Source organism: Aspergillus oryzae, chromosome 5 (genome assembly GCF_000184455.2).
Source record: "Aspergillus oryzae RIB40 DNA, chromosome 5".
Classification (NCBI taxonomy): domain Eukaryota; kingdom Fungi; phylum Ascomycota; class Eurotiomycetes; order Eurotiales; family Aspergillaceae; genus Aspergillus; species Aspergillus oryzae.
This window is the reverse complement of record NC_036439.1, coordinates 3,773,966-3,787,244: the sequence shown is the minus strand read 5'-3', so window position 1 is coordinate 3,787,244 and position 13,279 is coordinate 3,773,966. Positions and strand designations below refer to the sequence as shown.

The following is a 13,279-nucleotide window of genomic DNA, read 5'->3' as shown; positions in this document are numbered from 1 at the left end:
GCTCTGAGGAATGTCGTGATGGGGGAATGGGGTTGCCAAATGGGCGATGAAGCAAAAGTTCAGACGGGAGGCGCTAACCCGCTGAGGCTTGGCTCCGACAACGAAAAAAGTTCCGTCCGGCAAGGAACACCTCTCTCCCCGACGACTGGACGAGAACCACCTCGCCTTCTTTCCTTACACCCTTTCCTACCCCATCGTCACCGCCAAAATGGCCCATTGCGAGCGGGCAGCAAAGCCATTGCTCCAATGTCTTCAGAAGTCCTACCCTAGAGCCCTTCCGACCCTTCAGGTGCAGTCAACCCGGGCCTTCCAAACTACCGCTTTTGCTCGCGAGGAAGCCCAGGCTGAACCTAAGAGCCAACCTTTCCACAAAGCACCTGACCCAGCACTTGTATCGAGTCCTCGATTGGAACGCAGATTAATACGACAGGGTGTTTCGCCCATTGGATCTCGCAGACGTCGCGCAGCTTTGCAAAGCTCACCAAACGTTCCATTCGAGCAACTGCCCTACCAATGTTTCCAGGAAGCACGCAAGGTCCTCCTTGCGGATCGGGAGGAGAAACTGAAGGAAATCGTATCCATGAGGGAGAAGATCGCCAGGCTCCAGGCTGTTCCTACGGAAGAAGCGGGAGGCGAGCAAGTGAAGAAGTCGCGACTGGTAGCCATGGAGCTCCATCTTGAACGCCTGAAGATTCTTGCGGACATTAACGACCCATTGGTGAAGAAGAAGTTTGAAGACGGACAGGGTGAGGATTCCCTTGTTGAGATCAAGAATTATTCCACAACTACGTCTGATCCTAACACAAGTTGATTGCAGGCGATATGAGCAAGCCCATCTACCGTTATCTGGCCGACAGGAAATGGAGGGAGTACCGCCGCAAGATCCTTGTCCAGAGAATCACACAGATGAAGGTTATCCCTGATGTCCTTCCCCACTGCGACCCCGTCGTCGACACTAAGCTCTATTTCGGCCGGTCGCCCGTTCAGCCCGGAGAGTTCGTCAACTCCCGCGTCAGCACATCTGCACCAAAACTTGACGTGCAGCTCTTCGACCGGGGTGAGAAACTTGTGACGATTGCCGTGGTCGATTCCGATGTTCCCAATGTCGAGAAGGACGGTTTCGACTACAGAATGCATTATCTAGCGGTCAATGTGCCCATCTCGGCCGTCTCCACCAAGGTCGATTTGTCCAAGCTCTCGTCGGACTCTCAGGTCGTCCTGCCATGGCTGCCTCCTGTTGCTCAGAAGGGTAGCCCCTACCACCGTCTGTCCGTTTTCATTATGGAGCAGAAGGATTCGAAGCCGCTCGATTTCGCCGCCGTCAAGGCCAAGGAGACGACCCGCGACAACAAGCTCCTCCGCACTCTGCAAGCCAGGTACCACCTGAAGGCCATTGGAGCGCACCTGTTCCGTACCGAATGGGATTCGACAATGGCAGAGGTCATGAAGGAGAACGGATACGCCGAGGTGGACATGGAGCTCCGCCGCAAGAGGGTCGAGCCTCTGCCTTACAAGAGGAGAAACCCATCTACCTTCCGGTAAATGGTTTCCCGCTATATTTTCCTTTCCGGTTATTCTATCATTGGCCTTATATCTGTACTGTACAATCGAACTGTATGAATATGCACAAATATCCCACAACTCCAGACTCCGCCATAAACCATGCTTGTAAAGGATACACCTAGTCGTCGAGCTGAGCTGGCTGCATCGTATTCTGGACCCATTGCGCTTTGGAGAGCGGCCAAACACGGGCAATGATCTTTCCATTGATCAAGCCCATAGGTATGGGTCCATAGTTTCTCGAGTCCCTAGACCAGGGAAGGTTATCACCTCCCACGTACACATGACCCTCGGGCACCTAACATCAAAAACCAGTCAGTCACGCTATACCATGCCAACACAACCCCAACCAAGGCAATTAAAAAAACAAACCTGAATCATCTCCTGACTCTTCCCAACCTCCGTACTAAACGGCAAATCCCGACAGACAAAATCCCCCGGCATCCCAATAACCCTCTTCGCCCCATTCACCCCCAAAAACGTAGGATGATAGAACCGCACCACATCCCCCACCTCAATCCCCCGGCCATGTTTATGCACCCTCGATATCAACAGGTAGTCGCCTCGCGGATTGAACGTCGGGTACATTGACGGCCCTTCACTGAGCTGCACCGTGATGAGATGCTCCCAGATAAGCGTACAGGCGCAGAAGAGTCCCACGCCATCGAGCGTAAGACGGAAGACCCCGCCGGGTGTGGCCCTTCGAAGGGTTTCTCGGAGTATGCGCGACATGGCCTAGCTGGACATTTCTGGTGCGAATTTGTCCTTTCGATTTCAATTGCCAGTTACCAATTACTACGTATGGTGGGTGCTTTGGCTGCTCATCTCCGGCGGAGCTTCGGGTTGGTCACGTGGGTAGGTGGTATAAAAGTGCGGGAACTTTTTTTTTTTCGATTCCTTTTTTCTTCTGTTCTTTATTGTCATGCAGGACTTCTCGCACAACGATGCCCGGGTTTTGTCGGGTCAATTTCGTTCAACTACGTTACGGTTTTGATGGTCAGTTGGGGGATATAAGTGTTTTATGATTGCATTTATCTTCCCTTGATGGTCCATTTGGAATCAATGGTTGTTGGTTCATGTTGCCAATCGCCTACAATGTCTGGAGATTTCCTCTTGCATGATACTCATCACAATCGTACATATATCTACATCGCTTCTAAAATTGCTAGAGCTCACCGTTGCCGAAATTCAACACCAGAACGCGTGAGTGTGGACAGAGAAGCAAGATGAACATATGTCGGTCACTACGGTGGTCGATTCCCTAAACGATAGCCCGGCTCGGACCCCATTTAACTATGGGAATGGGAAGCTGGGTGGTAATGCCGGGAGACAAACATGTTTTAGAATCAATATATTCTTTTTTTTTTTTTTTTTTTTTTTTTTTTCAGTTCATGGCTATCAATTCAATTTCACTTTCCAAGATAGAAATCCTGATCAACTAAACGTAACCTACTTCTTCCACGCAGCATCCGCCGCTAGAACCTCAAAGTCAGCCATAGCCTTACACAACCTCCACAACCACAAACCCAAAACAAGAAAGAAAAAGAAAAAGAAAACTCACCAGAATCAACCACCCACCCCTCGGGCCTCTCAATCCCCTTCCTAACCTCCCTCTTATGCTTCACATCAACCCCAAACCTCCCATCCCTATCTTTACACAACCCCTCCAACCCCCCCTCATGAACCCTCTTCACATCCTCATCAGTAGTAAAACTCCCCATAAGCATCGGCGCCCCCAACGGCACCGGATCCCCGCGATCCACCTGCCAAAAATGATACGTCTTGCCATACAACGGCAATATATCCCTCATCTCGGCCGTTTCGGCCGTTTCCCATACGGTCGAGGGCATGCCAGACGGCGCAGGCATGACGAGCATACCGCTCTTGACTTCGTATTCGTGGGTGTGCCAGAGTTTCTTTTCCTCGGGGGGGAGGGTCGCGAAGAGGCGGGGGGTGATCATATATTCTACGCCGAGGAGTTTGGCGTTGCGGTCTGGGGAGGAGTAGAGGAGGCATTGTCTTAGGTCTGTGTGTTTCGTATCATGTCATTGGGGGTTGGTGTCAGTGTGTTGTGTAGTGTAGTGTATGACATTTGTATAGGTGATTGTTGGGGAGAGTATGTCTGGATGTACGGATGTACTATACCTTCTGTGATATGCGAACAGTAGTGGTTAGCCTCGACGCAGCGGGTCGGGTCGTCGACGTAGACGTGGAAGGCGTTTAGATGAGCGCAGATTTGTTTTACAGGCGTGAAGTCTTGTACAGCTGCGGCGCCGGTTTCGAGGATTTGCGATTTGAGTGTTTTGGGGTCGCCTGGGGGGTCGTTTTGGGTGGTCATCTTTGATATGGTTTTAAATTGGGGCGTAGGTTGTGTGGTATGTATGTACTCTGCAGCGTAGTATTGTGGTGATCGAAAAAGTGAGTATGAATTGGTTGGATGTAGATGGTCTGTTTTATACTGAGTATACAGGTATACAGGTTCAGCCTGACGTCACGATGATTGTGCTGCTGGATCATGGATACATGGCTATGCTGATTTGTAGACCGGTCTAGGTGTTAAATTTACTATTTATTCATGGAAGGAATGTCGAATGTACTGCTTGGATATTGTTCAAATTCATCACCCCCAACGCTCACCCATGCTACTATTTGTACATACACTACGTTATCACTCACATCGCATTCTTCATCTCCCGCAGAGCTGCCATCACCTCTACCGGGTCTGTCTTTCCAGTCTTTTTCTGGATCTCGGGGTCCTAGATGTACATTAGCTTTTGCTTCAAGATAACAGGAATGAAGAGAGATCCTACATTGACGCGCATGAACACGTTATGGAGCTAAACATAGCTTGTCAGCCGCTGCTACACAGAATATAATTGAGTTCTAGAAATACCTTCTCATCACCAATCGTGAACTTGCCCTGGGTCTGCTGGTTCTGCTCTGCGAATGCCTCCAGCTTCTTGATAGGCTCTGACTGTGACACGGCAAGACAGAACTTCACGTTGCCTTTAGTGTACTCGTGGCCGGGCTGGTGTCGTATCAGTATTCGACCTTTTTGAATAGTCAGGAAATGCAACTTACAAAGACCTTAGTATCATCCGGCAAAGAGGCAAGCGTCTCGTTCAAGGCCTTGTGCATTTCTGGGGCAGTGCCTTCAAAAAAGCGACCACATCCTACAACACATAAGTATCAAGCCAAGTTTAACATAGTAAAGATTGCAAATATATACCTCCAATGAACAAGGTGTCACCCGTGAATACGACACGTTCCTCACCATCCTGCATGAAATAGCAGATACTATCTTGCGTATGGCAAGGCGTATGGAGAGCTTTTACGGAGATGCGCTCTCCGATCTTGAATGTCTCTCCATGGGCCGGAGTCTGCGTCACCGATTGACAATTCTTACCCCCGATAACGGGGAGTTTGTTGCCAAAGATTTTGAGCTGAGACAGTTAGTCACTACTTTCGGTTCATGGGTAGGAAGAAATTAATCTCGCTCACCAGTTCATCATTGCCGCCAGCGTGATCCCAATGGCTTTAACGGTCAACATAGCTTACCCTCGAAGGGATCGCGAAACTCACTGATGAGTATTGACAATAGCTGTCAGATCAATCTTGCCATCTTCAATTTGACTCTTCAACACCGGTGCTACTCTGCATTCATCAACGCATGTCAACAACAAATAATTATGTAGAACATTAACTCACTCTGGCGGGTTGGCCGGATCAATAATCACAGACTTCTTGGTTGGCTCGTCTGTCACCAGGTAGGCATAATTATTGCCCTTCCCCGTCCCTGCGATGGTCAGCGAGAAGAACTACAGAGGGATCAATGTTGACATTGACATATCACTCACACATCGGAATCGATTGGATATGCATGGCTCGGATGTGTTGCGCTTGGACCGGTATGGAACGATTCTGGAATCGAAATGGAGAACCGATAAGGGGACGGAATACTCTTGCGAAGCTCATGGATGATGAGAAGTTGATTTGAAATCAAACGAGCGTCGGTGGATGCGGGGAGAGCTTCTGTACGACGATGATTGGGGATTACTTCATACCCTCCAGAATGCCCGGCTGCACTATTCCACATTAGGTAGGCCTCCAGTAGTAGGTGCCTGAGGTGTCTAGCCCAGGATATATACTGCTTCTATAAATTTATAGAAATTCAAAGCTAAACACATGATACAATTGAATTGAGTCGTCTATTCAGTACAACAGATAGATTCTAACTTCATATCAAGCCTATTTTAGGATTTATATCTGGATTTAGGAAAGAAGGAACGGGAATGCTGGCATCATACAACATAGTTGACACGACCTTTATTATCTTATATTCTTCACTTGTCCGAGAGGTTGTAATGCTGACATTCCTTTTTTACTACACAGACGTGCATGAGCAGCTTAGCCTTCACTCGAACGGCCATAATTATTGATGTCAATGGATACATCATTATGGTAACGGGGATCTCAATGGCCAGGACATATACTCCGGAGTACTAGTACTTACTCTTGTGGGTCTGATTTCTGGTTCACGAAGTTCCATAATAAATGACGGCGTGACCATTCTTGCGACTGTGATGAAAGGATAATTCGTTCCTCGAAAGATATCAGTTGTAATAGAGCAAGGCAGAGAACATAAGTATGTTGGGTCAAGGGGACGAACAATGAACCATTCCTGCCATAGTCCAGGACTTCATATGTTTGTACGACAGCCTCTCTCTTTCTATTCTTTTTTCTTTCCCCCTATATGTCCTTTCTACATCATGCTTCAACATATGCAGTTCTACGGGCTAGTATATAGAGTGATTACTCAAATACTATATATAATCATTCAAAGGTATAGCTAATTAACTACCAACATATACTTCAACGCAGGTAGCAACGAGCCACATATCCCTAAAACTATCATCCAACACTCTTTTAGACGACCTACATGTACACCACATCCAACAGCCCTAATGAATACGCATATAGAACAACCCAGCGCAAAAAAGCGACAACCCAAAACATCCACAAGGCACTAACCCAGACAAGCCTAGCGGAAATAAACGAACACAATCAATCTTCGATATTCGACGACATTTCAAAAAATCACACATTCTCCAACTCGCTGAATCTAGGCAGTGCGAAGGTCGCCTTACCTGACAACATCCTACCGATGGATTACCCGTTAGCCCAGTGGCCGGCATAGCCTCGCTCGGCCATACGTCTTCGGTCTCCCTCCGCGCGCACAGGCTCACGTCCGCACACATACACCGCCCATCCCACCGTCGCAGACCTCGTCGTTCTTCATTCCCAGTCGACAGAGTTCTTGCGTCCCGTCGCTCGAGCACGGTGAGCTGACCCGTCCACTGCATCTGTGCACGACCACAGTGACGATCTGTGAGATGGCGACGTGGGGGGAGGAAGGATGTGTCAGTGGTTTAGGTCCGGGGCAGGAATATGGATATGATAGCGCGTCTTGGATCATCCGGACAGTTGACAATGGAATCCGGATCTATTTCTCACTATTCGAGGGCGCGGATGAATACGACACGTCTTGACGAACAGCGGTAGGCGGCTGCACCATCGGTATCGGAGAATGGGGCACTACTGGATCCTGTCTGCTCTTGTTAGAAATGGGTCGGGCAATTACGAAGCTACTTCTGCCTAAGGCAAGCCACTGAGCGCCCGACATCGATGCTCGAGTATGGAGAGAAGGACACTGCAGATCAGCGGTGGCCAAATCCTTCGAGACTCTCGGACTACCGTCAACTACGTTGATGGCTATGGCTGAGCGACATTATACTGGGCGGCGTATGACATGACATGCTGCTTATAGGTCCGAGCTAACATGATGTACGGAGTATGAGTGGAGGGGAAATCCGCCAGACGCCATTCTGTATCACCTGCTGTTGAGCCGTTCGCAGCTAATCATAGGCTTCAACAGGAAGACCTGATTCGGTAAGTACCGTAGACACCACTCGAATCCATCGGGATTCCATACTAGTAGACTATAGCAATGCCAACTCGTATTCGACTGAGATTCGTGGCCTTACGGGAGTTTCCATACATGTCGCATAGACTCAATAAGCAGCTGACGGTGGTCCAAACCACAAATCGGATACTGCCAGATAACAGTCTACAGAAAGGAAGATGATAGGTTGGACGTTCATCCGTCAATGGAATAGCATAGACAATCACAGATCTACATCAAACGCTCGACCTACAGCTCGCTCACCAACCCTTACTGAGTCGAGCGGGGTTTGCTCCTCCAAAACCCTCCGGGACCACAAAATATATAACTGACACTCCTATCACAACCAGCAGAGGGAAAGAAACACCTTACCTCCACCAAAAAAATAGGCCAACAAACGCCGTCAATCCATGTATCAGATATCAAGACCCAACCACAGACCTAGATACCATCTCACACTGCAAGAAGGACCAACACTAACTAGCAAGGCAGACAAACAAGTAAAAGCCACAAATCGGATCCTTCATACATACATATGCATACTCATGCCAATGCCAGTAATTGCCTTGTCCATACTACGGAGTCACTACCCCTCAAATGCAGCCGACATCACACACGTATCATTCGAAATATGTCCCCGCACACAGCAGCTAATACATGTGACAACCATCATACAGATCCAGATATAATTCTCCAACGTATGATATTAAATTAGAAATTAGATAAAAAAGAGTCTAGACAATGTCTCTCCCAATAATATGGGAAATCCTGATGCCTAGACTAATCGTGGCTATGACATGACATGGACACGGGGCAAAGATAGCAACGAGATAGATGACTTACGCGGTCATTTGGAAGCCTAAGCCGGAGCCTGAGCCTCGGAATATGTTCTGTGTACATCCAGTAGTTCCATTACTTCCTACCTACCTACCTACAAACCAGGACAACCCAGTATAATCGAACACAACCTACCCACGGGTCTCCTCCCCCGATCAGCAACAGCTAAACTAGCTATCTAGCTAGCTAGCTTACTAGGTCCAAGAGTAACTACCAAGTTCGCCACACGACACGTATGACAAGTACTTGACCCGCGGGAACACTAACCGACTAAACTAAAGCAACCTCAGCAGATATGGACAAAACCAAATGAAAAACGGTCATCAGACAAAGTTTAGTTCCAATGGAACCTGCATACTTTACCACACCCCAAACTAAAGTATGTTATTGTTTGGGGTAGGAAACTAGGTATATCAGAACCAAAGCCAGCCAAGACCAAGACCAAGACCTCGCAACCCCGAATCAAAACGGAATAGTCTAATCTTAGGTACGGTAGTTACATACTTGATCCATTGCACGAACGCATCCCACCTTTCTGTCTTTCCATTCATCTACCTAAAGAAAAAGAAAAGAAAGGAAAAAGTTTTTAAGTGCGATTTCTAGTAAGTAAAGTTCAATAACCCGATCCTATAGTCTCATCACCCCATAAATGAATCATAGACTAGGTAGTAAGTAGTGCGTAGTAACCCAGACTCGAACTTAAGCTGATGCTCTAACTTCTATCTACCGGTAGTCAAGAACTCAAGGTAGCTAGATCGCAGTTTCAGTCCACGGAAATAGTAGATTATGGAAGCGATCATCCCAAACGTGCCAGTTTGCCAGCCACCGAATAATTCGGGCTCCACAGCCCTAACTGAGTCTCCGTATTTACTAAATACTACTAATAAAATAAGCCAAGCCAAGTAATCCGCGGGTTCCGTACTAAATGGGTTTAATTTTCTCTTGGAAATACGGATATATTCGATTTTTCTTTTTTTTGCCCCTCAAGGCTCAAGCAAAGCACAGCGGCCACTGGCTAGTCGAGTTGATCATTTACTACTCCGTAGATAGTGAGTAGGACTATCTCCGGAGGATTTTTTAAGCATCCTTCCTTTTAGTCTGGTCTAGTCTAGTCTAGTCTTTTTCTTCTTTTTTCTGATTTATTTTATTTGATTCATGTAAGCAGTGGGAGGGAGAATGTGAAACCAAGCCAGGGCTGCGAGGTAAGCACGCGCGCCAGGACCCCTGTTCTGTCTGTTTGATATGAGAACATCAGATTCATTGAGATTAATTGAATCGTGGTCTTTTCTGACACGTTCTATCGATTCCTGAGTTCGATACTGGAGTTAGTTGGTTAGCTCAGCAGGATCTCCATATAATTCAAACTTAGAAAAATTCAACAGTCAGAAGCCCATGCACAGTTTTCTTTTCGTTTCCTCTTTAATTTAGGGTCAATCTAAGAATACTCTCGGGGAATTTTACAAAATTAATTAACCAGAATAATGAAAAGGCAAAGTACCGAGACCAGGAATGAAAAGCAAGCGGGCCCAACGGAAGTAGCGGCTATCCGGACCCAGATTTAGACTCAGGTCAGCCATGTGGCTTTTTTGTATCCGTAACCTAGGCGAAGACTCCATCCAAGACAAAATCCAGTAGTCCAGACGAAGGTGCAGAAACCTGATGGAGACGACTCCGTCAAGACTGGAGACGAGAGTTGTGTGAGAGACTGGCAACGGTGGTAGACTAAGATATCTTTACTCGGCCGATGGTTGATTTGCCCAATTTCGTGCGGTGCTTGGACGTATTCGGACTAGGTTGGTGAAATTGTTGTGGGCTGAGAAGTATAGAAACGAATTGTTGATGGCGATGGTGGATCCGTCCTAGTTTGGATTTTCCTTGGAGTATACCGCCGTCGTCCGTACCTCCCGGAGGGCGATAGTAGATAGGCTTGCGACCAGACGGCACTAGCTACCCGCTTGCTCTTTACCTGTTGAGGGGAATGGTGTGCAAGTGGTCTAAGGTACACCCGGCACAGGGTTGGTTGGCGAAGTTAATACTCCTAGAATCTTGGCCCCTTGTGGGAGAGTGGAATTCGGGTCCACTTAACGGCCAGGCGATTTGGGATTATTGGCTATTGGGGTATTTTTTGGTGGAGCTGGACTTGTGGAAATATTTGCCTTGGGGATATCTGACTAGAGCTCTGGCTACGGGTAACTCAGGACAGGGCGTGAGGAGTCCGTCAGTCGGTCTTCGGGGAGGTGTGCGGAAAAAAGCCAAAAAAAAAAAAAAAAAAGCCTAGGTCCAAATCCCCACTGCAAGACAGACTTTTGAGACTGCAATACTTACATTCTGCCCCGTGCTCCACTCTGATCTACCGTGACACTGCAGCTCAGGATCTTAGGTACCGATAAATATATGTGGCCCTTTTGACGATGTTGCCCGTTTCGGTTAAAACATCAGTGGGGACCCCGACTATCATTCATCAGGGATGGGTCGCAGGTGCATTTGTGTCCCAGTATCACATCTCCTGGGATTGGATTCCCAGTCAATCTTTCCATTGATAGGAGGATCTGTGGGAAGATCCAAAGGGCATGTGGCACGGCATTGGTAACATAGCTCAGCTGGGATGGTGATGGTGGGGGTAAGGACGAAAGTGGAACGCACTTCGTATCCCTTAACGAAGTCGAGAGAAGGGTCATCCGCGGGGACATTATTAGTATCTGCCTCGAGAGGAGGGGGCGTTGTAAATCTGTGCCAGTCAGCTATATTAAGTATCCATTAGATGAAGCACCAGATGCAACCAACTACAGAGCCTGGGTGGGAAATTCAAAATCAAAACCAAGAAAATGGGAAAGGTTAAAAAAAAAAAGAAAGAAAGAAAAAGAAAAAAAAAAAAAAAAAAAAAGAATTACACACAAGTGATGTGCACTGCACTATCACTCCTCCTAAGGTAGAGAGACTCCATCCCGTTAGGACACTAAGGTCATGTGGTTGCATCTCAATCTTTGTCGGTCGGTATGTGCGGATATCCTGCATACAGTCATTCCCCATGCCTGAGTCACACTTGTGGCCTGACTTTAACTCAGTCCAGTCCTGGTATGTAACTCTGGCACCAGTATTTTTAGTCCTGTTCGACTCCCTTCCAAGGCGGCATTACATAAGGTGAAATATAACCTAATCAGGACAGAGGTAGGGTTCCAGACCGTCTGTTCCGTCGACCAGCACCAGCATCGACAGGTAATTCGAACTCTGCATTCTGACTGGTTGACTGCCACCGTAGCACATTGGAACCTAACGAAAAGCACTGGCCACATTCTGTGATACTCAACCTATGGTACCTACTTGGCCATGTACCCTAGATCGGAACCCATGCAAGCGCCCAGAATGCTGCAGTGCGTGGTAGGGTAGCAGCCGCCGAGTTATGTGTAGCTGGCACCATGCATCCTGAATATTTTAATATAATTAGAATCCTGGCTATCTCTTTCACGTAACTTCGTTAAGGGGGGTCACAGTCCTGATCCCTCTTCCCGTCCTGATTGGCAGAGTAAGGAGCCCACCTACACTGGTTCCATGCATGCAGGTAGGGCGCATGTATGTAGGCCATTTGACTCATGGCCACCTGCAGATGCGTACAGAAGAGGCAGTTTTTATGGTTTTCCAGTTCCTCAGCTCGATGCCTTGTTTTTTGTGGTATCGAAAAACAGTGCCCAAGTCCGATAGAAGCATGGTAATCCAGTCGCCCGGACTACCAAGGAGGATTCCCAAAGCGAGGTATCGGTCATCGCGGGTCTCTCGCACCGCATCTTCCTGCGACCCACTCTGGTAACGTTAGTAGCCACTTCCCCCCTTCGTATGGAACGCTCGCCTGTTGACTGGATCAAGATGGGCCAGGCGTTGTGGCGCCGGGACCAGGGCACGCGGCAGTGCATGGAAGGATAGGCCACATCGAATGAGTGCGGTATAATTAGTTGCTAAATAGTTTTTATTATTATTATTATTATTCTATTTTATTCTTGTGTGAAGCCCCCAGGTAACTTATCATCACCAGGGCTAGACGGGAGGAGTCTGCCGTGTCACATCCACTTGTTGCCGATTAACTGGGTTCCCTGCTCGGCTGCAGCCTGTTCGAGATTGCGTTGGTCTCGCTTGCTCTCAACCCGTTGCAGTAAAGGTGGCTGTGTGAGTGTTTATTGTCTCTCCCCAGGATGACAACAGAATGAGGCTTAAACGCCCAGAACCGGTCGGTTTTCATGGGATTCGTGGACTAGAATCGAACATATGAGAGGTGCTCTGGGGGGGGGGGGGGGGGGGAGAAGGTTGACCGCCAATGACGACGCCGAGTGGCATCGTCGATATCAGATTCAGATTGTTCCCTACCACGGGGACCTCCAAAGTAGGGGCTGATGACATGCCACTAAGGCAAGCCAAATTGATTAGCGCCAATGTGTTCCATTGTTCGGGTGGAGACTTGGAATTAGAGGCGCTCGGGCCTAAACCAAGGTTAGGTTTCGAAAAAAAAAATCAAATGTAGAAAAAGAAAAGAGGGAAAAAAAAAAAGAGAAAATCTTAACAAATACGGAGAACAACCACAAATGGACAAGCACGGACACCGTTCAAAATTAAGAACGGGACAATCAAAGTAAAATTGACACCAATCGAACTCAAAATCGAGAAAGTTAAGTGTCGGTCGGATCAAGATAGAAACAATAAGACCGGCAGTTATAGAAAATACGAAAAGCGAAAACCTCGTCTGAAGATCCCTACATGGGCTGAAAACTTTCTCCGAAACCCAAGCGTTGTTTAGTTTCTTGTCTCGGACGGCGACCGCCATTTCGCGTCCCCCCAAAAGTTGCTGGATTAAGCGTGGTACATTAGTTTAGGCGGTTGGAGAGATCCAATTCCTAACGACGATTTGCAGATACTACTTGATTTATGCTTTAT

The 13,279-nt window shown here is 47.7% G+C and overlaps 4 protein-coding genes across 4 annotated transcripts; 1 reads left to right on the top strand and 3 right to left on the bottom strand.

Annotated features, from left to right (window-relative positions):
• Window positions 1-208: 208 nt before the first annotated feature.
• On the top strand, window positions 209-1,542 carry AO090120000411 (mitochondrial 54S ribosomal protein mL38; the record flags this gene model as incomplete). The annotated part of the gene is made up of 2 exons (XM_001824073.1): window positions 209-746; window positions 818-1,542. The coding sequence occupies 2 exons, from the start codon at window positions 209-211 to the stop codon at window positions 1,540-1,542; spliced, it is 1,263 nt and encodes a 420-aa protein (XP_001824125.1).
• A 139-nt stretch (window positions 1,543-1,681) lies between these two features.
• On the bottom strand, window positions 1,682-2,292 carry AO090120000410 (putative mitochondrial inner membrane protease subunit 1; the record flags this gene model as incomplete). The annotated part of the gene is made up of 2 exons (XM_001824072.3): window positions 1,682-1,858; window positions 1,933-2,292. The coding sequence occupies 2 exons, from the start codon at window positions 2,290-2,292 to the stop codon at window positions 1,682-1,684; spliced, it is 537 nt and encodes a 178-aa protein (XP_001824124.1).
• A 299-nt stretch (window positions 2,293-2,591) lies between these two features.
• On the bottom strand, window positions 2,592-3,898 carry AO090120000409 (OBAP family protein; the record flags this gene model as incomplete). Its single annotated transcript, XM_023237725.1, has 3 exons — window positions 2,592-2,650; window positions 3,122-3,586; window positions 3,706-3,898. 3 exons carry the CDS (start codon window positions 3,896-3,898, stop codon window positions 2,592-2,594), a joined length of 717 nt encoding a protein of 238 aa, XP_023092524.1.
• Window positions 3,899-4,232: 334 nt separating this feature from the next.
• On the bottom strand, window positions 4,233-5,442 carry AO090120000408 (uncharacterized protein; the record flags this gene model as incomplete). Its single annotated transcript, XM_001824070.3, has 9 exons — window positions 4,233-4,316; window positions 4,371-4,397; window positions 4,454-4,588; window positions 4,642-4,733; window positions 4,790-5,003; window positions 5,062-5,095; window positions 5,143-5,214; window positions 5,269-5,356; window positions 5,418-5,442. The coding sequence occupies 9 exons, from the start codon at window positions 5,440-5,442 to the stop codon at window positions 4,233-4,235; spliced, it is 771 nt and encodes a 256-aa protein (XP_001824122.1).
• Between the last annotated feature and the right edge of the window lie 7,837 nt (window positions 5,443-13,279).